The sequence below is a fragment of the Cetorhinus maximus genome, chromosome 12 (assembly GCF_964194155.1).
Source record: "Cetorhinus maximus chromosome 12, sCetMax3.hap1.1, whole genome shotgun sequence".
Taxonomy (NCBI): domain Eukaryota; kingdom Metazoa; phylum Chordata; class Chondrichthyes; order Lamniformes; family Cetorhinidae; genus Cetorhinus; species Cetorhinus maximus.
In genome coordinates, this window is record NC_135890.1 from 80,249,183 (window position 1) to 80,275,424 (window position 26,242).

Sequence of the window (26,242 nt, forward strand, 5' to 3'; positions counted from 1 at the left end):
AGATATCTATCAGTGTTGAGCTGCAATCGTTGAAAACTCAGATTTGTGTTATCTTGTGTGACTGAAGTTGTGTGACTTGGCTTAACTTCCTTTTGCAGTACCTTTCACGTTGTGTAATAATGCTCACAGCTCCTCATGAACTAGTGTGATGCAGCACGACCCATTGAATTATACATGACTAATAATGGATGGACACTATTGCCTGCAAGCTCATATTACATGGGTGTAATTTTGTGACACAGATCAAGAAGCCCAAAATCAGAATATTTTATCAGAAGAGGCGTTTTTTAAAAATTCTTTCATGGGATGTGGGCGTTGCTGGATCACTGAATAGACCGGCATTGTTATTGTCCATCTCTAATTGCCCTTGAGAAGATGGTAGTGAGCCGCCTTCTTGAACCTCTGCAGTCCACATGGTGTAGGTACACTCAAAGTGCTGTTAGGGAGGGCGTTGCCGGATTTTGACCCAGCGACGGTGAAGGAACGGCGATTAGTTCCAAGTCAGGATGGTGTGTGGCTTGGAGGGGAACTTGCAGGTGGTGGTGTTCCCATGTGTCTGCTGGCCTTGTCCTTCGAGGTGGTAGAGGTTGTGGGTTTGGAAGGTGCTGTCTAAAGAGCCTTGGTGAGTTGCTGCAGTGCATCTTGTAGATTGTACACACTGCTGCCATTGTGCCTCAGTGGTGGAGGGAGTGGATGTTTGAGGTGGTAGATGGAGTGCCGATCAAGTGGACTGCTTTGTCCTGGATGGTGTCAAACTTCTTGAGTGTTGTTGGAGCTGCACTCATCCAGGCAAATGGAGAGTATTCCATCTCATCCCTGCCTTGTGCCATTTAGATGGTGGACAGGCTTTGGGGAGTCAGGAAGTGAGTTACTCGCCACAGAATTCCCAGCCTCTGACCCTGCTCTTGCAGCCAGAGTATTGATATGGCTGGTCCAGTTCAGTTTCTGGTCAGTGGTAACCCCCAGGATGTCAATAGGTGTACTATGCAGACCAGAGGGACTCCTGGGGTTTATAAATGATCTGGGCCGATCTCAACCAAGACAATGGTAGGAACTAAGGACTGAGGCTGGGTTCCTACATCTGAGGCTACCCAACTATGATACCCTTCATGGTCAAAGAGCTTGTTGACATTTATTGTTTCAATTTACATATTAAGAATGGCCACATGACTGAGGTGCTAAAGGGCAATTAACTTATATGGACCAGTATGAGAGATAGCAGCTTCAGGAGCTAAAACAGTGACAACACAAGGTGCATAAAGAGCTGCCTTATTTAACTTTTCATTATGCTCAATTACCTTTGTTTTTCATTCCAAAATATAATTATTTTTACAACTTAAGAATTTCTTTCACTGTTCGGTGGGGAAGAGATTTCCCACACTGACTGTTTACTGTTATTCCTGTTGGCTGTTTATAATACATAGAGTTTTAATTGCTGCTCACATTTTCACAGTTCAACAATAGTTCTTCAGTCCTGCAACTTTTTGACCTCCCACATTTTTCAAAACCCGCCTTTCTCAAAAGAACATTTTGTAATGCTTTCTATTTTCTTGCCCTCTTTCCAGTAAGTTCATGAGGAGCTGTGGGTTTTATTATACAATGTTAGAGCTCAGAAATTAAGCTGAGTCACATAATTGTATAGTCACACAAGATGCACAAATCTGTCCACAAGCAGCCATGTCAAATCTGAGTTTTCAACAATTGCTCAACATTGATAGGTTTCTAAGAGTAAGAAAAACAGTATATGTGGGGAGAGAGAGAAAAGGCAAGAACTTTGTACCCACCTGCGCTGCTTTATCATGAAGCCTTTGAGTCTAGGCCCAAAGAGCGGGAACCATTACGGTAGTGGGGTGGTGGTGAAGAAAGCAGCGAGGGCAATCAACAAGATACATTTTGGTGACTCCATGCTTTTGAGTCTTCTTTTTCAAAGCTTGTGGGCTGTGGGAGCAAGGGAGGAAGGTCATGTGATTTGGAACAGAAGGAGCTCAGTATGTTGGGGTCAAGCACAAGCATACTGGAGTAGGAGAAGCCACAAGTGTTGATTCAAGGTCAATAAGATTCAAGGCCATTTTTAATAAAAAGGATAAGATTGAAAAATAGGGAAGTTATGCTAAACCCAGATTGAACCTTGGTTAGACCACATTGCATGCAGTTCTGTCATCATCTTATGAAAAGGATATAGAGGCACGGAGAGGGTGCAGAGAAGATTTACAAGAATTATTCCAGAAATGCGTAGGCATACATATCAGGAAAGGATTGACAGGCTGGGTCTCTTCCCTCTTGAAAAAAGGCTGAAGGGGTGACCTAGTAAAGGTCTTTAATGATTATGAAAGGTTTTGATGTAGTGGACACAGAAAGAGTGTTTCCACTTGTGAGGAAGAGCACAACTAGAGTCCATTAATATAAGATAGTCACCAAGAAATCCAATCAAGAATTCAGAAGAAACTTCTTTATCCAGAGAATGGTGAGAATGTGGAACTCGGTACCACAGGAAATGGTTGAGATGAATAGTGTCAATGCATTTAAGGGGAAGCTGGTTAAACACATGAGAGAAAAGGGAATAGAGGATTACAATGGCAAATTTAGATGGGGAAAGATGGGAGGAGGCTCGAGTGGAGCATAAACACCGGCATAGACTGGTTGGGCCAATCGGCCTGTTTCTGTGCCAAATATCTTATGTAATCCTATACTGCATTGTTGGAGGTGACCTCTTTCAAATGAGATATTAAACTGTGGTCCTGTCTGTACTATAATGAGTTGATAGAATAGATAAGCTAATGTGTGATGCAGATGATGATGTGTCAGTGACATCAGGCAGTTATGAGCTAGACTCTTGAGAGAGGATGGAACATTGTACGCTCAGGAGAGACATACCTACTACGTAACCTGTTTAGAAATAGTATTAATAAACTGGTTTAAAGCAAGTACCAGAGTAAGACTACAGTCTGTCTAGGGAAGATAGGTCACGCTTACCCATAATCAGGAACCACACCATAAGCCCACAGATCATGGTGGCAATATAAAACATGATGGCAGCAGTGGCATCATCAATGTAAAAAGAACTGGTGCCATCAATGTTACCACAGCAAGAGAGAGTGAAGAAAAACTTGGTAGCAGCCCGAAATTACAACTCTACGGAAGGAGGTGGCACATTGAAGAGAGGTAACGACGTCCGTACCCAGTGAGCAGTCTCTGTCTGTACCCCACCTGTTGAATGTTTCGAGGGCCTACAGAGAGACCAGTGTTGGGAGTTATAGAAGAGACACTTCCTCGAGCAGCATTGGGCCTTCACACTAAGGAGCAGAAGCACCAAGTCAGTTTGTTTCTTTATGCTCTGGGACCAGTAGCTGAAGACATTTTCCTGAGGCAGGAGGTGGAGACTTTGACTCCATCCTCAAAGCCTTTGATGCATATTTTTGTCCACCACACTGCCTCACTTTAGATCAAGTGGATCAGTATGTGAGGCAGGCTGAGCTCAGAGAAATAAACTGGGCTATAATCTAGCACGACCCCGAGGCTAGATGGCTCAGTTAACCAGTAGGCCCATGGGCAGTGGCGCCACCCACACAAAAGCCTGCCAAAGTTGCTGAAAGGCCGGGAAACTCCACAGCAGCAGCTATTTTGAGTTGCCTACATCGTGGTGTGGAGAGAAAACATAGATGCCAAGACTGCCCAGCAGGGGTCAGGGGATGCTTCCTGTGTGGGGAGATTGGACATTTCAAGCATTTCTGCAAATCCTACAACTTTAATCGAGGAAGAAATCGAGAATATTTATGAAACACACTCCATCAAGACAAAGACGAAATTACAGAGTTTCTAGGGGATGTAAATGGGCGTAATCAAATTTATTGGTCAGTTACAGTGCAAGTTCAAGGCTTTAATACCAGCTTTAAAATTGATACTGGAGTTGGTGTTAACATAATAGCAGATGATCTAGACTGGCTTCAACCAATACCCTTCATCCATCAGATATTAAATTGCAAGATCCAGGAGACACATACCTTACAATCAAAGGCAGGATTATTGCCCTCTTTGTTACAAGGGGTGGCAGATCGTTGATTCTCTCAATGTTGTCCACAATCAACATACATCCTTACTGAGTGGAGATGCTGGAGTACTACTGGGAATTCTGGAGAAAAACAGATGATGACCAGCATTTGAAAAACTTAGTAACTTTCATGGATCAATCCTCACTGTTTTATGTAGAACCAGTGGAATGCCATCCTACAGCAGCTGAGGGGGTTTATTAAATCAGCAGGGAGTTCCTTTCCATCACAGAGACACCATCCACTAGGCCCTGGGTGGATATTGAGGTTATGAATCAGTACTTTATGAAGCTAGGCCAGAGGTGGCAGACACAGAAGGCACTGTGGCAGACAGTGGCCGTCATGTGGAAGACCTTTTGGACCTGAGTTGGCTCCTGAAGAAAGTAATGAGGAAGAAGCCATGGCAGTACCAAGAGATCTGTTGGAGGATGAGGTCCCAGAGGTTGGTTCGCCATTCCAATCTGCTGTTGAGCCCAGGTGAAATCTCTCAGCCGTGTTTCTAGTGGCTGAGCAATATTCAGATCTTTATTCCTAATTACCAATGCGATGCCTAGCCTATCGCTGGGTGACCATGAAGAGTCCAGGGCAAACAACTTGCTTGATTTCAGACTTGAGTCCACAGAGGATCATATGGCCTAGGAGTTGGCAGCACCTATTTCCAGGATGAAAGTCAATTGATGCCCATACTTCAGTCCCAGCTGAAAATCTTTCTCCCACTAGGGTTGTTCTTCAGCACAGAAGCTGAGCCAGAATCTTCGGAATTTCTAATGCTGTGGAATCCTGTACAAAAAACTCGCCCACAGGAAACTCGTCGACAAGAAATTTGTCGACAGGAAATTCATCTTTATATCGTCTTCGAGATTCATCCCATTGTACCAGAGAACCATAGAAAAGTTAAGGTGCAGAAAGAGGTCATTCAGCCCATCGTGCCGGCGCTGGCCAAAAAAGAGAAAAAAGATATTAGCCGCTCATTTTAATTCCACTTTCCAGTTCTTGGTCCTGCTGCAGGTAACAGCACTTCAGATGCAGATCCAGGTACCTTTTAAATGAGTTGAGTGTTTCAGCCTCAACCACCAATTTAGGCAGCGAATTTCAGATGCCCACCACCCTCTAGGTGAAAAAGTTTTTCCTCATGTCCCCTCTAATCCTTCTACCAATCAGCTTAAATCTGTGTCCCCTGGCAATTGACCCCTCAGCTAGGGGAAGCAAGTCTTTCCTGTCTACCCTGTCTAGGCCCCTCATAATTTTGTACACGTCAATTAGGTCACCCTTTAGCCTCCTCTGTCCTAGCCTATCCAATTTTCTCTCAAAGCTGCAATTTTCAAGTCCTGGCAACATTCCTGTAAATCTCCTCGACACTCCAGAGCAATTATGTCCTTCCTGTAATTTGGTGACCAAAACTGTACAAAAATTCCAGCTTTTGCCTAACCAGCATTTCATACAGTTCCATCATTACATCCCTACTTTTGTATTCAATACCTCGCCCAACAAAGGAAAGCATTCTATATACTTTTTTAACCACCTTGTCCACCTGTCCTGCCACCTTCAAGGACCTGGTCCTCCAAGGTCTTTCACTTCCTTAACCCCTCTCAATAACTTACCATTTACTAAGTATTCCTTTACTTTATTTGCCCTCCACAAACGCATTACCTCACACTTTTCCAGATTGAATTCCAGTTTGCCACTTCTCCAAACCACTGATGCCATTCTGGAGTCGACAGCTATCCTCTTCACTATCAACTGCACAGCTAATTTTTATGTCATCTGCAAATTTCCCAATCATGCCTCCCACATTTAAGTCTAAATCATTAATATATACACAAACAGCAAGGGCCCCAACACTGAGCCCTGTGGAACACCACCGAAAACCATTTTCCATTTGCAAAAACATCCAGTGACCATTACCCTTTGTTTCCTGTCACTGAGCCAATTTTGGATCTACCCTGCAACCTTCCCCTGTATCCCATGAGATCTCACCAGTCTGCCTTGTGGGATCTTGTCAAATGCTTTACTGAAATCCATGTAGACAACATCCTCTGCACAACCCTCATCAATCCTCTTTGTTACGTCCTCAAAAAATTCTATTAAGTTAGTAAGACAGGATCTTCCCTTAAGCTATGCTGACTATCCCTGAACAATCTGTGCCTTTCCAATTGACAGTTTATCCAGTCTCTCAGAATTGTTTCCAATAATTTGCCCACCACTGAAGTCAGACTGACCGGCCTATAATTTTCTGGCCTATCTCTCTCACCCTTTTTAAATAATGGTACAATGTTCACAGGCCTTCAATCCTCTGGGACCTTGCCTGTATCTAGTGAGGATTAGAAAATGATCCTCAGAGCATCCATTATTTCCTCATTGGCTTCCTTCAACAGCCTGGGATACAATCTATGTGGCCCTGGTGATTTATCCACCTTCAAGAATGCCAGTCCCTCCAGTACTTCCTCTCTCCATGTGCTAATTGTATCTAATATTTCACACTCCTCTTTAACTAGAATGTCTGCATCATCCCTCTCCTTAGTGAAGACAGAGTCAAAGTACTCATTGAGAACCCTGTCCACATCTTCTGCATCAGCCCACAAGTTACCATGTACTTCTCTGATAGGCCCTACCTTTCCCTTAGTTATTCTCTTGCTCTTACTGTACTGGTAAAAGATCTTAGGATTTTCTTTGATTTTACCTGCCAATATTTTTTCGTATCCTCTCTTTGTTTTCCTAATTTCCATTTTTACTTCACCCCTGTATTTTCTGTACTCCTCCAAGCCTACTCCAGTATTAAGTCTTTTGTGACTGTCATAAGCTTTCTTTTTCTGCTTTATCTTACCCTGTATGCTTCTAGGTAACCAGGGAGCTCTAGATTTGGCAGCACCACCCTTTTTCATTGTGGGGATATGTCTACACTATGCCCGTAGAATCTCGTGACTTGATTGAAGTATATAAGATCCTGAACGGTCTTGACAAGGTGGACGTGGAAAGGATGTTTCCTCTTGTGGGTGAGTCCAGAACTATGGGGGAACTGTTTTAAAATTAGGGGTCGCCTTTATAGGACAGGGATGAGGAGAAATATTTTCTCTCAGAGGGTTGTGTGACTTTGGAGCACTTCATCAGGAGGCGGGGTCACTGAATATTTTTAAGGCAGAGGTAGATAGATTCTTGTTAGGCAAGGCGATCAAAGGTTATCGGGGTAGATGGGAATGCAGAACTCGAAACACAAACAGATCAGCCATGAACTTATTGAAGGCGGGGCAGGCTTGAGGGGCCGAATGGCCTACTTCTGCTCCTATTTCATATGTTCATATTTCATATGTGTAGTGTAATGGGTTAATAGAATAGATATGCTAATGTGTGATGTAGATGATGATGTATTGGTGACATCATCCAAGTGCTAGACTCTCAAGAGAATGGGACACCCTGTACTTAGGAGCAACATACCTACTCTGTAACCTGTTTATATATAGCGTTAATAAATTAGTTTAAGGCAAGTACCCGAGTAAGATTACAGTCTGTCTGGGGAAGATAGGTCACGCATATCCATAACCAAGGATGATGCCAGGAGTCAAAATACTGTCTGCCCTCTCAGATGGATGTAAAATATCCCGTGGCTTTGTTTAATAAGAGCAGGAGTGTTGTCCCTTGTGTCCTGGCCAATATGTAACCTTCAATCGGCCTCACTATCACATTGCTGTTTGTGGGCTGTGTGTAGAATGGCTGCTGCATTTCCTACATTACAACAGTGACTACACTTCAAGAAGTACTTCATTAGCTGTTAAGTGCTTTGAGAAGCCCAGTGGTTGTGAAAGGTGCTATTTGAATGCAAGTCTTTCTAGTTTCAAAGTTTAAAAAATATTGTTTATATTTGAAACCCCTCAATTTCTTCCTCTGCTAAATATCAAGCCAGAACCTTCTTGAATTTTCTAACATAAGCCACAATTCCTCCTTTCCACTGGGCACTCTGCTTCATATATTCACCAAGCTCTACATAAAGTATAGTAATTAAATCTGACCGGTCTTTCCAACTTCCCTTTTATGAACTTGATTGTGTCTCAATGCTCAAATTTCAAGCGGAACTGTTCCTCACTTCTGCATCCTGGCTTTGGTGGAGTTCTGTATGGTAAATGAGGCATTAAAACCTTCCTGAAAAAGGGATTTCAGCAGCAACTCTAAGCAGCAACGCCCATTATCATGAGTGTGGGAGGAAACCAATTTCTGAAGCTTTGATTGCACACTATACCCATGCAGGAAATTCTAGCTGCTGGCCTGAATGGGTCGTCACCAATCACAGAGGAGGTGCAATGGCCAGACAAGTTTCAGACAGTTATGAGCATGCAAGCTTGAGGATTCAATTATTTTTCAGACCCATTCTCTAATAGTGTGTGACACAATTCGGACCTTCTCCAACACACTCAACACATGTTGGAACAAGATGTAAGTTACCATAAGCATATCTATGTATTTTATAATTAAATCTTGCTACCTATTTGTGATATGAATGAAATAACATATCACACAACTAACAATCACTCTTTCTGCACAGTACAATTACATTTACTGCCACCATGTTCTCTTACCTGTTTTGAAAGGAGGCCAATTGCACACAGTTGGATCTTTACATTCGGATTGAAACTAGTAGTTAAAAATTTACAAGTGAGATAATCACACAGGACAGAACACATGCAACAACAACAAACTAGGAATATAGCAGGAATAGTATTTGATTTCTGTTCAAAATGGGTGAGGGGAAATGGTTGTGCTGCCCACTTGTGGCTGGTGCTGGGAAGCCTGAATCATTTACAGGTTTGGGCCTCATTTGAAGGCAACCAGGGCAAGAAATCAGCGGGCTCCTATTCCGATCAAGTCTAGGTGGCGAGGGAGAACAGGGTTGCCAACCCTCTAGGATCGCCCTGGAGTCCTTAGGAGTTGAAAACTAATCTCCAGGACAACCCAGGAGAAAAATCATAGAGCATTAAAAATAAAATTGTGTTTTTTAATTAGCTATAAGAATAGAGGGCGTGTAGTGAAATCTCCAGGGATGTGATGTACCAGAGTTGGCCACCTTAGGGCAGACAAGGTCGAGTTAATTCCAGAGTGCTACGAGTGAGGTCTGGCAGTCGGCTGGGAGCAGCACTCTCTGCATCCGCAAAAAGAAAACCATAAGGGGATTGGTGCTCTTCAGCGGAGTGGCCGCCAGCAGTTGTGGTGCACGTGAGTGGAGCATGTGCAGTGCATGACCTGACCATACGTACTTCAAAATTGTAATCAGGGTCCTATAATGACAGAAGGTCCTGATTTGCTTATTTAGACAGCTGAACCCTGGCCCCCGCCTTCCCCCACTCACACTCACAGGCGGGTGTACTGTTTACCCACTTACAGGACTGCTTGAAAGTCTCTTCAAGCGAGCCTTGGGGATCCAGGGCTGAGACTGCCCCCCCAGTGGCAGATTTAGAGGTAGTGGGGCCCGGTGCGCAGCTTCATTTTCAGGCCCCCACCCCGCCATTCCCCCGTCGCCCCTCAGGGCCCAGCCAAGAAAAAGAACACTCTCTCTTATCTTCTCCCCGTTTTTCGTTCTTTTCAAATGTTACAGTACATTTATCTTGATAACTCGGCATTTACATTTAGGAGAGGCCAATAGCTGCAGTATTTTAACATATTGCATATGCAAGCTGTCAGGGAAAGACTATTCAATCCATCTTGCTTGCGTAAAGTAGGACTGCCTTTGAAAATACAGACGAAAAGGCCTAACTTTCACCACGTGCTAACACTTTTATTGCGGATTTTCTACTCCCTGATAAACCTGATCAAATTGTCGCCAAATACAGGATAATCATAATTCAACAAATAAGCCCAACACACATGTGATTATTAAAAGTGCTTTTTGTAAAATGGAGATGAATGGTGCGAATGGAAGTGGGGCTGTGAGTCCCCACAACTCAATTGTCCTTTTGGAGAGCAGCACTGGCTGGAGGGGCCGAAGGGCCTCCTCCAATGCTCCGTGACCACCCCATAACTGAACATTGTCCGGGGCTCTTGTTCCAGCCCATCCATAAAAAACAAACCCGAGCATGGGAATTTTAATGTTGGGGAAGTAACAGCCACCTAAAAAAATGTTTTAAAAGTAATTGTTAGCACATTGTTAAAGGTTTAATTGTATCTAACTTGTCAAAAAATGCTTTCCTCCTTTTCTACTTCAGCTGAGTGGCTGCTCAGTGCGTTGGTGGCCTTGGAATTTGGTGTCTGGATCCCATCTCATCAGTGGGGAGGCAGGAGGGGGTCCCAGGGCCTTAAGTGGAGTGAAGGGGTTCCAGGGGCCTATATGGTGGGAGGAGGTCCGAGGGCCTTGGGGAGGGTGGGTGGGGAAGGTGGGATGCTGGGGCCTTGAGGGTGGGTGAATGAGGTCCGAGGGCCTGGGCAGGGGTGGGGGGGAATGAAGGGGGTCCTAGGGCTTTGGGAGGGAGGGGTGAAGAGGGCCCTGGGGCCTTGAGGGGAGGGGAGGTGGGCCTGGGGCTTTGACTGGTGAAAGGGGGGGTCTTGGGCCCTTGAATGGAGGGAGGGGGGGTCCTGTAACCTTGGGGAGGCAAGGGGGGGTCCCAGGGTCTTGGGGAGGGGAAGAGGGTGCTCCCAGGGCCTTGAGTGAGGTGGGGCAAAGGGGGTCCTGAGGCCTTGGTGGGGAGGGAAAGGGGGTCCCACAGCCTTAGGGCGGGGAGGGTGGAAGGGGTGCCCCGGGGGCCTTGGGGGGGAGGGGTTGTACAGGACCAAGTGTGGCAAAGTGTTGTTGTGAAGCTGAGGAGCAGATGGCAACCATTTCCTGCTCACACTCAGCGAACGGTCAGTGTCTGCGGCGCTTGTGCCCCTTCTTACCCCATGACCTTGCTCCACCTCACCCACCCCAGACCACATGCTGCACCTGCCGAGGATCCCACCCGCACATGCACACAAACATACCTAGAAACATTTTGCAACACAAAAAGCAGCGATCTTAGACTAAACCCAATTCACATTCTACTGTCTATCTTTGCAAAGGAAACCAGTAAATGTCTGATTTAGACCATTGCTCCCTTGCGCATGCATTATGCAGCAGACAAAGGTGATTTTGATTTTTCGTAGGCAGGTTGCAATTCATTTGTCAGATTTGTCCTGCATTTTGGGGCCACCTGTTGTTTGGGGGCTCTCGTGCCTCCGCACAGTTCGTTTCACAGTAAGTCTGTCACTGCCGCTCCCTAGTCTGTCTCCATCAGTCGTCCATTTTTCAGCTTGAAATGGATTGGCAGCAACTAACAATTGGCCCCCATGCTCTAATTGCTCAATACCCACTCTGTCCAGCACCAGCGCATTGTGGCTACATTATGTGCGACAAACAAGGTGCACAGCCAGAACTCCAGCTTTCTTTCAGAGCTCTTCCCTTCTCTGAGACCTCTACCATCAAGAAGGACAAGAGCAGCAATGCCATGGGAACAACCATCACTTCCATAGTCCCCTTCAAGGCACACATGCCATTCCCCTATTGTCCCTGGGTCAATACACCTGAACTCTCTAACTAGTATCACTGTGGGAGCGCCTTCAGCACAAAGTTCAAGGAGAAGGACAATCATCACCTTTCTTAGGCCAGTAAATGCCAGCCTTGTCAGGGTCACTCTCCCACATACTACCATTAATGCTTGCTAACACTCTGACGAGAAACATCAAGTTTTGTTAAGAGTTTATATTGTGCTTTGTCACATCTCTGAGAGACATCTCACAGTCCTACACAAATAATAATGAATCACTTTGCAGTACAATGTATCTCGTTGTTTTGGCAGGCAGCAGGAACCTATAATGAAATAAATGGCCAGTTCGGAACATTGAAACTTCGGAACAGCAAATAGGACATTTACCCCCTCGAGCCGGTTTGGCTATTCAATGTGACCAAGGCTGATCTGTGATTTACCTTCATATGCCCACATTTGCTCCATATCCCCTAATACCATTGGTTAACAAAAATTTATCAACATCAGACTTAATATTAGCAATTGATCTAGCATCAATTGGCGTTTGTGGAAGAGCTCCAAACTTGTACCACCCTTTGTGTACAGTGTTTCCCAGTTTCATTCCTGAAAGGTCTGGCTCCAATTTATACAATAATGTCCTGACTGCAGGATAAACTGCAGATCAACCGATTTCCCTAAAAATCATGCCTTATCATGCTCTATGTCAAGTTTCATTTGTACCTTTATCATAAAAGGCTTACTCAACAGTATTCTCACTACATCAGTACTTGTAAAATGGCTTTACATGGAATTACAACTTTCGCTAGTGGCCTCAAGGTGTTGTCATCACCAAACCTGAAGCAAGTAGTTTTATATTTCTTAACGTTGCATCTATCCTCATTACTAAGTGAATCAAAATTACATTAACCAATCTACCCCACATATGGTTGAAGCACATGTACAAAGCACAATTAAGGAGCCCACAACTAATACTTTTATCACGGGATTAAAACTCCTTGTGACCCATATAATTTGTTCAGATTCATTATCTTCACCCCTCTTCCTCAGAGTTATCTTCATCATGTGCCATTTCAAAGACCGTGTCTCTTTGCCCTGAGCAATTCAATGCATAATGATACTATAAGTCATATCAAAAGCACCTATTAATGCTTCCTTGGGCATTCCTGGGATTGATTTGCCCTTATTGCTGTTCAATTTCATCTTCTGTTGGTATAATCAGATTTGCTAAATGTGCTTTCATCACCACCCCTGAATGGAGTGATCTTCGCTCTGGGGTGGGCTGGTGGCTGGGGAGGGGTTCGTGTGGGATGGAGTCAGGCCTGCTATCCCTGGTAGTGAAGATTACGTGGCTATGGGGGTGGTTGATGCCGAGGCAGGCTTGGTTCTCTGAAACATCGCCCCAGTTGTATTGTCACATTTTAGGCTCTCTAGCCCTCACCAAAAAATACTAAAAGCCTCTTTGCCAGTTGCCCCCACATCTAGGGTTGCTAACCATTGCAGAATGGCCAGGGATCTACTGAAATCAGCACCAATCTCCCAGTGGCCAAGGAAAGCATTCTGGGAGATTGGAATTCCATTTTCTCAGTACAAATCCTGTGCATTTCCAGCGTCCTCTGTTCTTGGTAGGCATCTCACATGGACACATTGTCCAACTCAATTTGCAGCACGCACCTATGCATAGAAACGCTCACCGTTCCCTTCTGAGTAGGTCCCGGCCGGAAATCCATGCTTTCTTCATTGAGTCTCAGTTACGGGTGTGTATGTGTATCTGTGTACTGGAGAGTTCTGTCCGTATTACAAAACAAACAGGCTTTAGTTGTGGCTATTTTAGCTTTACTGTGTGAAAAGTAACATCTTTGTTGCCCATGCTTTACTTTCCACTTTTAACATTTTCATGGAGCTTTGACTTCAGCAAGGTTCATATTTGTGCAGACACGACGGGCTTTTGGAGGAAAGTAAAAGAAACGGGATCACATAAAAAAACAATTTAAATGAGATAATGAGCAATGTCAACATTAATATGGTGGCAAAGAAATGGAATCAGAAAAGAACAACGTTCGTCCGCAAAGTTATAGTAATTAAGGTTTACATCTGTTTAGTGTGGTGAATAGACATTGTTCCCTCTACTTTTTGAATCTAGCAGGCTGAAGATTCATTCTGTTGAATGGACAGTTTTCAGGTGCTGAACTTGTTTCTCAATCAAGTGGGTAGGTGACCTGCCAGTTTTTAAGAGTTTCCGCCCCCTCACCCCTGCCAACCGAATCTGCTCGTGCCACGGGTTCCGTGACGTCATTTCTTGGACATCTCCTGGAATATGTCCAGCCTGGGTTGGCAACCCTACCCGCATCCCAAGAAAATCTTTTTAAAGTAAATTAATAGAAATGATTATTTTGAATAATTGCCCGCCATGGACAGCGGTCCAACACAATTCCTCCTAACATCTTATTTCTCCAATTCCAAGTTAGCTTATGAGACAACATTCTCCACAGAGAGTCACACCTTCACTCCTCCACAAACCCCATGACCCCTTATACCCTTCATGCCCTTGGTCCTTATATCCTCCATGCCAACTCATACAGTATCCACCATGGGAAAATCTCAGAAGCCATGTTGAGATTAAATAAAATAAAGTTCTAAAAAATCTAATACAACCTTCACTATATTAAAACATCTCCCATTCCTGAAAGCCCATTCGAAGTTTTTAAGTCTCAACTGGTTAACCTGTTATAAAAACAAACATCCTTCTGTTCCTACCACATCAAAGGCAGCTAAACCCTTAATAGGCTCTTTAAGCTGTAAATCAAACTGTAAACTCAGAGCCCCTGCTGAGATGACAGTAGATTTTGGAAGTCAGTCAAGGATTCATATACAGCCCTTAGGAAAATGTCAACAAACATTTTTTGAAACTGTTCAGATGGATTCTACACCACATGTCTAGCTGAAATTTTTTTAAAGTTCGGTTTTTCAAAAGTTTAAAGAGCAGAGGATTTAAAACCTTCAAGTCATGCCAGTAAAATAGACCTTATCCACCCTTCAAGAGCCTTTAAATCTACTCCAGAAATTCCTGACTCCTACACTGTGGGTTAAGCCCTGTGCAGCAGCTAAAATGGCCCTGGTTTACCTCCTGTGTGAATCATGCCCCACAAAACCGCTGTCAATTGCTACTTTAATGGCCTTAATAGGCCCCTCAATTGTCGGTGGGCACACTGTCGACTCTCGCGCGCCAACTGAAATATCACGCGAGTGCACGATGATGTCAGGATGCTCGCCCAGCATCATCGTGCGCTATATCACACTCGAGTGTGTTGTCCGCTTGCCCGCATGCCGAGTGGAAAATTCTGGCCAAAGAGTCTGCAAATGGATATGGATAGGTTAAGTAAGTGGGCAAAAATTTGGCAGATGGAGTGTAATCTGGGAAAATGTGAGGTTGTCATTTTGGCAGGAATAATAGAAAAGCTGAATATTATTTAAATAGAGAGAGATTGCAGAATGCTGCGGTACAGAGGGATCTGGGTGTCCTTGTACATGAATCACAAAAGGTTAGTATGCAGGTACTGCAAGTGATTAGGAAGGCAAATGGAATGTTGGCCTTTATTGCAAGGGGGATGAAGCATAAAAGTAGCAAAGTCATGCTACACCTAGAGCACGTGTATCACTTTGTTCTCCTTACTTAAGGAGGGATATACTTGCATTGGAAATAGTTCAGAGAAAGTTCACTAGGCTGATTCCTGGGATAAAGCGGTTGTCTTATGAGGAAATGTTGAGCAGGTTGGGTCTATATTGAAATTTAGAAGAATGAGAAGTGATCTTATTGAAACATTTAAGATTCTGAGGGGGCTTGACAGGGTAGATGTCTTGACAGAGGATGTTTTCTCTTGTGGGGAATCTAGAACTAGGGCTCACAGTTTAAAAATAAGGGGTCTCCCTTTAGGACGGCAATGAGGAGAAATTTCTTTTCTCAGGTGGTCGTTAGTCTTTGAAATTCTCTTTCGCAGAGAGCAGTGGACGCTGGGTTACTAAATATATTCAAGGCTGAGTTAGACAGATTTTTGATCAGCAGAGGAGTTAAGGGTTGTGGGGGGCAGGCAAGAAAGTGGAGTTAAGGCCACAATCAGGTCAACCATTATTGAATGGCAGAGCAGGCTCGAGGGGCCGAATGACCTACTGCTCCTATTTCTTACAATCTTATGATCTTCATTCAAGGATTCTGTCAGAGAGTGCAAACCCTCCTCGCTATCCAATTGACTGTCAATCGTTTCAGAAAATACATTACTTCTGATTTTGCTTTGTGCAGGCAGTAACAATGTCAGGCCCATAACTTTTTTTTCTCTTTGATAACCAAGATAAATCCATGTCAGTATCTCAACCTCATTCTTCCATTGGTCGTGTGGTTCAGACTCTGTGAAAATCATAGAATAATCAAACTCTTAACAATTTAAACTTCCTGTTACGCCATTTTCTGTAATGGCCATAAAGATTTCGGTTTAAAATCCACAAAAATCAAGGTTTCCAATCTTCACCTCTAGACAATCATTCTCTGCTACCATGTTAGAACTCAGCTGGCCAGTCATGACAGAACATTGGAGCCAACATGGTACAAGCCTTTATTTACAGAATCACAGATTACATATCATTAACCTCCAACCCACAAACCAGTTTCCTATATATATGAGCATGCGAGTCCCCAATTAATGCCCACCACCTTAATGCAATTGAACACCTAAATAACACAATTAACATCCAAAAGGATGGGAGCAAAAATCTTGCCAATTTGGCTATTGGATACTCCCTGAAATGATCTGTTAGACTTTAAATGCATCATCCACCTGATGACAGCTGTGGACTGTAAATTGATTGTGAGTGCAGAGTCCTATGGCCCACATCATGCCATTTATGTTTAACTGAATGGGATTACTAGTTGCAAAAAAGTCTGGTATAATAGAATCATACAGAACTGAAGGAGGCCATTCAGTCCATCATGCCTTTGCTGGCTCTTTGAAATAGCTATCCAATTATTTCAATTCCCTGCTCTCTTCCTATAGCCCTGCAAATATTTCCTTTTCAAATATATATCCAAATCCCTTTGAAGGTTATTATTGAATTTGCTTCCACTACCTTTTCAGGCAGGAGATTTCATATCATAATAACTTATTGCATTAAAAAATGTCTTCTCATCTCCCCCCTGTTCTTTTGGCAATTATCTTATACCTCTGTCTTCATGTTACCGACCCTCCTTACCTGTGGAAACATGTCTCCCTATCTACTCTATCAAAACCTTTCATAATTTTGAACAATTCTATTAAATCTCCACTTAACCTTCTCTGCTCTTAGGAGGACAACCGCAGCCAATGAAGATGACATAAGTGGAGATAGATAGTATACGTACTAATGCTCACTTATTGTTTCAATTCAGGTCCTGACACTAAATTCAGAAAGCCAGTCAGAAAACCAGATCCATGCAGCCATACAACAGGTACCTTTGCAGAATTTGGATGGATCCATTCAACATATCCATCGAGTTTCCTCAAGCCCAGCCATTACCACAGGTAGAATCTAATATTTGGTTAAATTTGTAATAGCGTACCCCAAAGAAGTGGGGAGGTGCTCTGAAACACTACCATTCTTTACAAGGAATTCAACAATTGGGACTTAGATATTGCAACCGACAAGAACTTTCAAAGCACTTTTCAGTTATTGAAAAAATGTCACACGTTTCATGTCTTTAAGAGACTGGATACATTAAAAAGATTTAATTTTGTGTTTATAAAGGGTAAAAAAAAACAAGAGATACATTTCCGTGGCAAGATTATTCACTATGCTGAAGGGTTCAAGCATCAGGAGCTCAAGTCAAAAACCAGAAAGTTTGATACAAGTCAGTCTGAACTATTTCACCCAGAGTGTTGCGGCATAAGTGATCTCAGAATAAAGAAAAAGAAACCTTGCTCCTTACTTAGCCCATTATATCAGGAGCCATCCAAGCTTATTGGTTTTGTAGGCCATTTAGATTTGTACACTGGAGTCTCTCAGGCTACGGTTACTAATAAATCACAGTTTTTTGATCTAGGATTTGCCCATCAATGAGGCAACAATGCTAAGGATAATCTTCTTTGAACTCCCACACCCACAAACTTCAAACAGGATAAACCAGTGAATAAGACTGATCAGTACAAATAGCACTGGGTTGTACTCACCCAGATTGCTAAGACCCAAGTGCCTGAATTGGACAAACAGGCTTTGTTTGAACATCTCTATATTATGTACCTATTAAATCCCCTTGTGCAGCCTGATTTCTTTGTCCCAAGGCTGTACCTTGAGCTTCTAGGCCCTAAGCTGTGGAATCCCCTCCCTAAACCTCTTTGGCTCCATCTTTCTTTTCAAATGCTCCTTAAATTCGATCTCTGACCAAACTTTTGGACATCTGTCCTCATATCTTCACAGATGCTGCCCGACCTGCTGAATGTTTCCAGCATTTTCTATTTTGATTTCAGCAGCCGCAGTATTTTCCTTTTGTAATATCTCCTTACGTGCCTTATATATCTTTATCTAATTATGTGCCCGTGAAGTGCCTTGGGACATTTTGCTATCTTAGAGGCACTGTATAAATACAAGTTGTTGTTGTAATGCAGATCTATGATGTGACGGTGATTGATTGAACCAAATGTTTTCGATGGCTGTTTTATGAGATAGCCCAGATGTTCTGTGCTGAGAGTTTCAATGCAGATTCGGTGGTGTCCTGTAGTCAGGGTCTTGGGCCTCACCTTGCACTTCACCATTTAAAAAAAGTGAGATGCAGTTGCAGCCTTCACACACTTCAACAAACAACAATAGCCAACAGAGATATGGTTCTGAGGTTGCCGCTAGCTCACTGTTACATTGCCCAAGTGGTATCTATGACTGTGTAACTGGAATAGCTATTCATTGCTGTCAAAACAAAAGCAACTCAGTATTCCTGTATGTCCTGTACACAAAAAGCAGGACAAATCCAACCCCACCAATTACAGCCCATCAGTCCACTCTCGATCATCAGTAATGAAATGGAAGTGGTCATCAACAGTGCTACCAAGTGGCACTTGCTTAGCAATAACCTGCTCACTGACACCCAGTTTGGGTTCTGCCAGGGCCACTCAGCTCCTGACCTCATTACAGCCTTGGTTCAAACATGGACAAAAGAGCTGAACTCCTAAGGTGAGGTGAGAGTGACTGCCCTTGACATCAAGGCCACATTTGACCGAGTGTGGCATCAAGGAGCCCTAGCAAATCTGGAGTCAATGGGAATCAGGGGGAAAACTCTCCGCTGGTTGGAGTCATACCTAGCACAAAGGAAGATGGTTGTGGTTGTTGGAGGTCAGTCATCCCAGCCGCAGGGCATTACTGCAGGAGTTCCTCAGGATAGTGTCCTCGGCCCAACCATCTTCAGCTGCTTCATCAATGACCTTCCTTCCATCATAAGATCAGAAGTGGGGATGTTCGCTAATGATTGCACAATGTTCAGCACCATTCGTGACTCCTCAGATACTGAAGAAGTCCATGTCCAAATGCAATGAGACTTGGACAATATCCAGGCTTGGGCTAACAAGTGGCAAGTAACATTTCTGCCATGCAAGCGCCAGGCAATGACCATCTCCAGCAAGAGAGAATCTAATCATCACCTCTTGATGTTCAATGGTATTACCATCACTGAACCCCTCACTATCAAGGTCCTGGGGGTTACCATTGACCAGAAACTGAACTGGACTAGCCATATAAATACTGTGGCTACAAGAGCAGGTCAGAGGCCAGGAATCCTCCGACGAGTAACTGACCGCCTGACTCCCCAGAGTTTGTCCACTATCTACAAGGCACAAGTCAGGATTATGATGGAATACTCACCACTTGCCTGGATGAGTGCAGCTCCCACAACACTCAAGAAGCTTGACAGCATCCAGGACAAAGCAGCCCACTTGATTGGCGCCACATCCACAAACATTCATTCCCTCCACCACCTATGCACAGTGGCAGCAGTGTGTACTATCTACAAGGTGCACTGCAGGAATTCACCAAGGCTCCTTAGACAGCACCTTCCAAAGCCATGACCACTACCATCTAGAAGGACAAAGGCAGCAGACACATGGGAACACCACCACCTGGAAGTTCCCCTCCAAGTCACTCATAATCCTGACTTGGAAATATATCGCCGTTCCCTCACTGTTGCTTGGTCAAAATCCTGGAACTCTCTTCCTAACAGCACTGTGGGTGTACCTACACCACATGGACTGCAGTGGTTCAAGAAGGCAGCTCACCACCACCTTCTCAAAGGCAATTAGGGATGGGCAATAAATGCTGGCCCAGCTAGCGAAACCCACATCCCGTGAATGAATTTTTAAAAAAATTCCCCAACAATAAAATCGGTATTTTAATACATGGGCAGAATTTCAAAATGAACAGTGGCATGATTAGATGTAAATTTGAAACACGAGAAAGGATATTTTGCGAGCTTTGCTCTGCATGGAGCCTCGCTAATGGTGTACATTGTAGAAGAAATTGGGTCACTGTATTGGAGCCTTGATTTTCCAACTAACATGGGCTGAGATGACTGCCTTGCAAAATTTCCCTCAACTCTGATTCACAATAGATTATTTGTTTAAAGCTTTGGACAGCAGGCACTCGGTGACCACAATCTCAACAATATTGGTTATGTACGGCTATGTATGTTTTCTTCTAGTCACTAATGTGGGTGAAAGCGCAGGTGTGAGTACAAAATGGCTTTGCCTCAAACAGACATAATGTCAATAACATGGAGAAATTATACCTCTATATTTCTTGGCAGGTGCTGAAGCTTTAAAATGTGGGGTTGGGGAAGGCCACCTCTGATCGCTATGGGTTACAGACAGCTTGTAGATTTCCCATGCTTGCTATTTCTAGTCACCAGAGGAAATTTATCACTTTGTGTCTATATCAATCTTTAAAAACTGTGAGTAATTTTCTGAGGCATGTTGGATGCAAAACTAGATCTGAAACTCCCCCACTCCCGCCATCTCCATCAATCACCGAGTATGGTTGAAGTCTGTAGGGTATTAGAAAGTTTGGTAAAATTTGTCACATTGATGCAGTTTTGCATGCCTATGCTGCCCCCAGTGCCCTGGTGGTGCTCCGGTAGTGTCACTACTGAGAGGGTTTTGTGTGTGCCACTAAATAGTATTACTGGCACAGAAAGATTGGGCCCAGAGACTATTCAAATCTTAGCTTTGGGTAGTCCCTCTGTCTGGCTGCTGGCTGAAGTGTCACAACCTCTAACAGGGGTATCAAGCACATTTTCTCAGTCCAAGTGCTAGCTGCAATATTACAGGGATGCAAGAGCCAGCACTCTGGGACTGTGCTGAGGCGAGAAAGATACCGTAAGTTTCAGTACCATTTATTTAATTGAGGGCCCAGGCAAAAGTCCTGTCCTTGCTAAGGGTCAGATGTTAGTCTTATATTTTTCAACAATTCATAGGAGGAGTGAGTTTAACAGTTGTTTGTCATCTTTCTGCCCCCCACCCCACTCTCCCCTACCCTCCCATATGCCACTCAGCCTTCAAGCCAGTCAAAAATCCAAATTGTAACTATTTGCCTCGCTAAATGTTTATGTTGAGATGGTCACTACTTTATGCGAATACTGCTCATAATATGAAAAGCTGTGGCTATTGTTGCCTAATTGCTTCATTGTAGAAAGGTTTATGTTATAACTATATTCAAATGAAACATGTGTATAGTCAGTCCTGTGCTGTTGGGTCAATGAGAGGATATGCAGCCTTTCTTTAATTACAAGCTGAGTTTGCAGTAGATGTTCTGCCTGTGTGGAACATTCAGTCTGACATGTTGTAGCATAATCTGCATCACCTTCTGACAGGCTCAAGGGTATATCCGCTTTGGGGATGTGCAATGATTTATTTATTTTTGAATCCTATCCTGCGCCCTATCATGACATCTGGTTTAAAAACTCAGGTTAAGCATAAATTCAGCTGTGAGTTGCACTAATGTGACAGGTACCAAGACCTTAGGGAAACACTAACTGCATCATTGGAATATCCCATGATAAATCTCAAACCTCTCCTGGCTGGGAAGGGAGCATCCCTGCATCTGGGCTCTTGTTCATTGCATTACTACTGCTCATGAATGAAAGAAGTACTACATTGTTTTAAAATCAAAGCAGGTATATTTATATGAGCAACCTGCACTTACATAGCCAACTTCAATGTGGTAAAATATCTCAAGGCACATCACAGGAGCTTAAGCGGATACAAATCGACACTGAGCCAAAGGAGCAGATATAAGATCAGGTGAGGAAAAGCTATATTAAAGGGATAGTTTCTAAGAAGCATCTGAAAGGAGGAGAGAGAATAGGAGACGCAGAGAGGTTTCAAGAGGGAATTCAGGTTCTTTATTTCTTCCATTGAATGGAATCATGTAGAGTAGGGCATTTTACGCTGAATCTTGCTAAGCGCAAACGGAGGGTGCAACGAGAAAGGGAATGCAGGATGGCATATTTGGAACTTAGGAGAAACAAGATGGAGAAGTTGGGGGAGCACTGACTGCAGTGGCATAAATAAAATACATCCCCATAAGAAATGCTGGAAGTGAGAAGGTGAGTGAAAGATTGTTATGGGATGACAGACTTTTTCTTGTGACATCCTATTTTCTTCTATGATCTTCCACACAATTTTATCTGGTGAATTAAATATATTTTCTCCACGAAAAAGAGAGAATATCATACTTAAATGAGTGCTACATTCTTGAAAACAAGTTCTCCCTGAGAGAGTTTATGATTTAGAGTACTGTGGAGTGTTAAAACACACTCAGGGCCCTCAAGCGTATGTGCACGCTGCCACTGGGGATATGGAATAGCCACCAGGACTGGAAGATCTTTCCCACCCTGACCCGGAGACGTTATGGTTAATTGTAGCCCTCCTTTCACTGCCCAGCTGAGATTATCTAACTCAGGCAACAGCAGGGAGAAGGTGCTTCTCTGAACCAGTACTCCCACTAAGCTGCATGGGTGATGGGCTGCGTAACAAGCCAGAATATACCCCACAGTGCAAAAAACAGGCCATGTACAACTAATACTCCCTTTAAGATAGACACAGCATGGCCACAAAGCAGCCTTAAAGGTACCATGCAGTGCAACAAAGGAAAGTTAGAAAGAATGTTGCTCTGAACAACCCCATCTTCAACCATGGTAAGAGTTAAGGTGAAATGTCTGCCAGTGTCTTCACCCAAAAGTGCCAAGTGGATGATCCCACACGGCTTCATCCTGACCATCACAGATGCCAATTGTCAGCAAATTCAGTTCATTCCTCATGACGTTAAGAAGCATCTGGGAAAACTGGACTTAGTGAAGGCTAAGATTCCTGACAACATCCCACTGTTGTGCTGAAGACATATGCTCCAGAACTAGCCAGCCCTCCAGACAAGCTATTCCAATACAGCTAGGACATCCGCCCTACAATGTGGAAAATTGCTCAGTTATGCCCTAGCTAAAAACAGGATAAATCTAACCTAGCCAATTACTGATCTTACTTAGCTTTTCCCAGTTATCAGCAAAATGATGGAGAAAATTGCCAATAATGCCATCAAGTTACACTTGTTCATGAATACCAATCAAGGCTCCATTGACAGCATCTTCCAAGCCCACAACCTCTATCAGAAGGACAAGGGCTGCAGATGCATGGGAACACCACCCCCTGCAGGTTCTCCTCCAAGCCATACACTAACTTTATTTGGAACTATATCACCATTCCTTCACTGTTGCTGGGTCAAAATCCTGGAACCCCCTTCCTAACAGTACTGTGGATGTACCTACACCACATGGGCTGCAGCAGTTCAAGAAAATGGCTCACCACCACCTTCTCAATGGAAATTAGAGATAGGCAAAAAATACTGGCCATGGCTCACATCCCAGGGACGAATAAAAAAAAAATCAGTTTGGATTCCACTGAACATGAAACAGCATAGATCCAGGCCAAGAGATAAGAGTGGAACACTAGAAGAGAAGCCAGAGTGACTGCCCTTGACATCAAGATAAATTTCAACCAAGTATAACGTCAAGGAGCCAGAACAACTGAAATCAAAAGGAAACTATCTTCAAGTGGCTGAAGTCATGCACGATATCCAAGGTGGTTATGGTTGTCAGAAACTAATCTTCGATACCCCAGGATATCACTGCAGGAATTCGTCAAGGCACCATCTTTAGCCAAAACATCTTTGGCTGTTTTATCAATGACTCTCCCTCTGTCATAAGGTTGGAGAGAAACTGTTCACTGATGATGCAACAACGTTCAGTCCATTCACAACTCCAGTAATGAAATAATGCACACTTAAGAGAACAGTAGTATTGTGATTATGTTATGGTGCTAGCAATTCATAAGGCCTGGACTAATTGTTTGGTGATAGGAGTTCCAATCCCACTATTTCCTGCTTGGGAATTTAAACTTAGTTGAATAAATCTGGATTAAATAAAAAGAAACTAACTAAAGTGATCATATAACTACTGGATTGTGGTTAAAAAAAAATCCGGCTCATTAATGTTTTTTAGAAAAGGAAATCTGCTCTCCTTACCCGGTCTGGCCTATATATGTGAATCCAGGCACACAGCAATGTGGTTGACTCTTAACTACCTTCTGAAATGGCCAAGTATGCCACTCAGCTGTCAAGAGGATGGCTCGTCAGCACTTTCGCAAGGACACTTAAGGGTGGGCAATAAAATCTGGCTTTATCAGCAATGTCCACATCCTATGAATGAATAAAAGATGTCAACCTACACTAGTGGCAGAATTTTTCGCTTAGTGTGTGATGAGCCTGACCTGCTCCAGTGTGAAATAATGCGTGATGACGCACTCGCATGATATTTTAGTCGGCGGGTGCACGTGGGAGTTGGAAGTGCACCCCTCGACATTTAAGAGGCCTATTAAGGTCATTAAAGTTGTAATTAACAGAGATTTTTCATTACCCGTCCAACTGCACTTATGTCAGCACTCGACCTCCTCCCGCCCCCACGCTGGCAGTGCTGAGCCTTTTAGTGTGTGTTTCACATTTAATGGCCAGACAGAGTGAAATCGTGGTTGGGGGCTGATTGCGGCCGGGGTCTGTTCCCCACCCGCTACCGGGCCCGCTGACCGCACATGCCTGACAAACTAAAACCTAGGACTTAGACAATATGCAAGCTTGGGCTGGAAAGCAGCAGGTAACATTTGTGCGAGGTAATGGCTATCTCCAAGAAGAGAAGACCTGACCATTTCTCCCAGCCCTTCAACAGCATTCCCATTAATAAATCACCCACGATAAACATCCTGGAGGTCACTTAACTAGACTAGGCATATCAATGCTGCAGCTACAAGAGCAGCAAAGAGTCTATGCAACAAATGGCTCACCTCCTGACTCCTCAATGCCTCTCTACTGACTACAAGGTTCAATCAGGTATGTGAGGGATTATTTAACCCTCAACAAGCTTGACATCATCAATACTTGATGGATGCATCTGGAACTCAACTTATTATCTATTCTCTCCATCACTAGCACAGCGGATATCGTGTCCACAATCTTCAGGATGCACAACAGAAACTCGAAGACTGTAACAGTTGAAGGAGACAGTCCATCGCCCTCACAGGGCAACAAGGGATGGGCAAAAGATAGGCCTTGGCAGCTCAGCATAGACCAGGACTTGATAACAGCTTAGCTACTTATTGAATAAACTCACGTAGCCATCAGGGATTTCCCACAAAGAAATTCAAGTGCACTGTGGTGTAAAAACTAATTTCGTGAAGGACAGGGAAGGTTATGCCACTTCAAGACATTTATTCTGGCTAGAGTCCAGCAGATAGTGAATAACGTGGAATTAAACTGACCCAATTAGACAAATAAGTGGTTCATATTTACAAAGGCTAGAGTGGTGCATGAACCTTATGCTCAATTGAACACAGACAAAATTTGACACTGAGGCAAATAAGGAGATATTGAGACAGGTGACCAAAGGCATGTTCAAAGAGGTAGGTTTTAAGGAGCTTCCCTTGAAGGAAGTGGTATAGCCAGAGAGGTTTAGGGAGGGAAAGCCAGTGCTTGATGCCGAGAAAGCTGAAGGCAAGGCCACCATTGGTGGGTGAAGGAATTTGGGAATGCAGAATTACTTTCAGGAATTATGACTTGAGTCTTCTGATATTTAAAACTAACTCATTAGAATGAGTAGCTCAGTGGGAGGTTGGTGTGTTCTCTGATTGCAAATTGTATCATGCTCATTGAAATGTTTCTGAGTTTGATGAACGCTGATGCAAATTTCCTCACTGCTAACTAAAATAGCAGAACATTCCAGTACAAAAACAGTGCTGAACCCTAAGTACTTCGTTATGCTGAAGGCAATTCAAAGAAGCAGATCTTTCAGCCAGTTAAAGTGCGATTTTCCCCACGTAAACCACCTGGTCTAATCTCACTCTTTTATTCTCACTTCATTTCCTTTAATATTCATCTTCTTCAAGAAGCAATCTTGCTTTGAAAAAAATTCTATCAATCAAAATCAATGAAAGTAAAAATTGGGCCCTTTCTATGATGGACTGTTGATCCATAATGCCAGGTTTACACCAGGATGGCAAGCTGAAAATTTACTTCATTGTATATTATTGAAGATCTTAGCATTTCGAGTACTGTTATTAATGCATCATAAATGCGTTTACAATTTTGTTTGCATTAGTGAGAAGGCAAAATCCTCAC

General features: G+C 43.5%; 1 protein-coding gene and 1 long non-coding RNA gene across 3 annotated transcripts in view; one reads left to right on the forward strand and one right to left on the reverse strand.

Annotated features, from left to right (window-relative positions):
* The window catches only part of LOC144687630 (hepatocyte nuclear factor 1-alpha-like), a 225,990-nt gene that overhangs the window by 191,778 nt on the left and 7,970 nt on the right, over positions 1–26,242 (forward strand). The window contains exon 9 of the mRNA XM_078554000.1: positions 16,941–17,073. Coding sequence (XP_078410126.1) covers positions 16,941–17,073 — 133 coding nt within the window. The remainder of the gene's footprint in view (positions 1–16,940; positions 17,074–26,242) is intronic.
* The window catches only part of LOC144687633 (uncharacterized), a 60,683-nt gene that overhangs the window by 21,533 nt on the left and 12,908 nt on the right, over positions 1–26,242 (reverse strand). Inside the window, exons 1-2 of one of the 2 annotated variants that reach the window (XR_013578180.1) lie at positions 4,002–4,981; positions 1,785–1,938 (exon numbers count right to left, since the gene is read on the reverse strand). This is a non-coding gene — a long non-coding RNA (uncharacterized LOC144687633). Of the gene's footprint in view, positions 1–1,784; positions 1,939–4,001; positions 4,982–26,242 lie in introns of those variants that run through there. The other variant, XR_013578179.1, reaches the window with a different exon arrangement.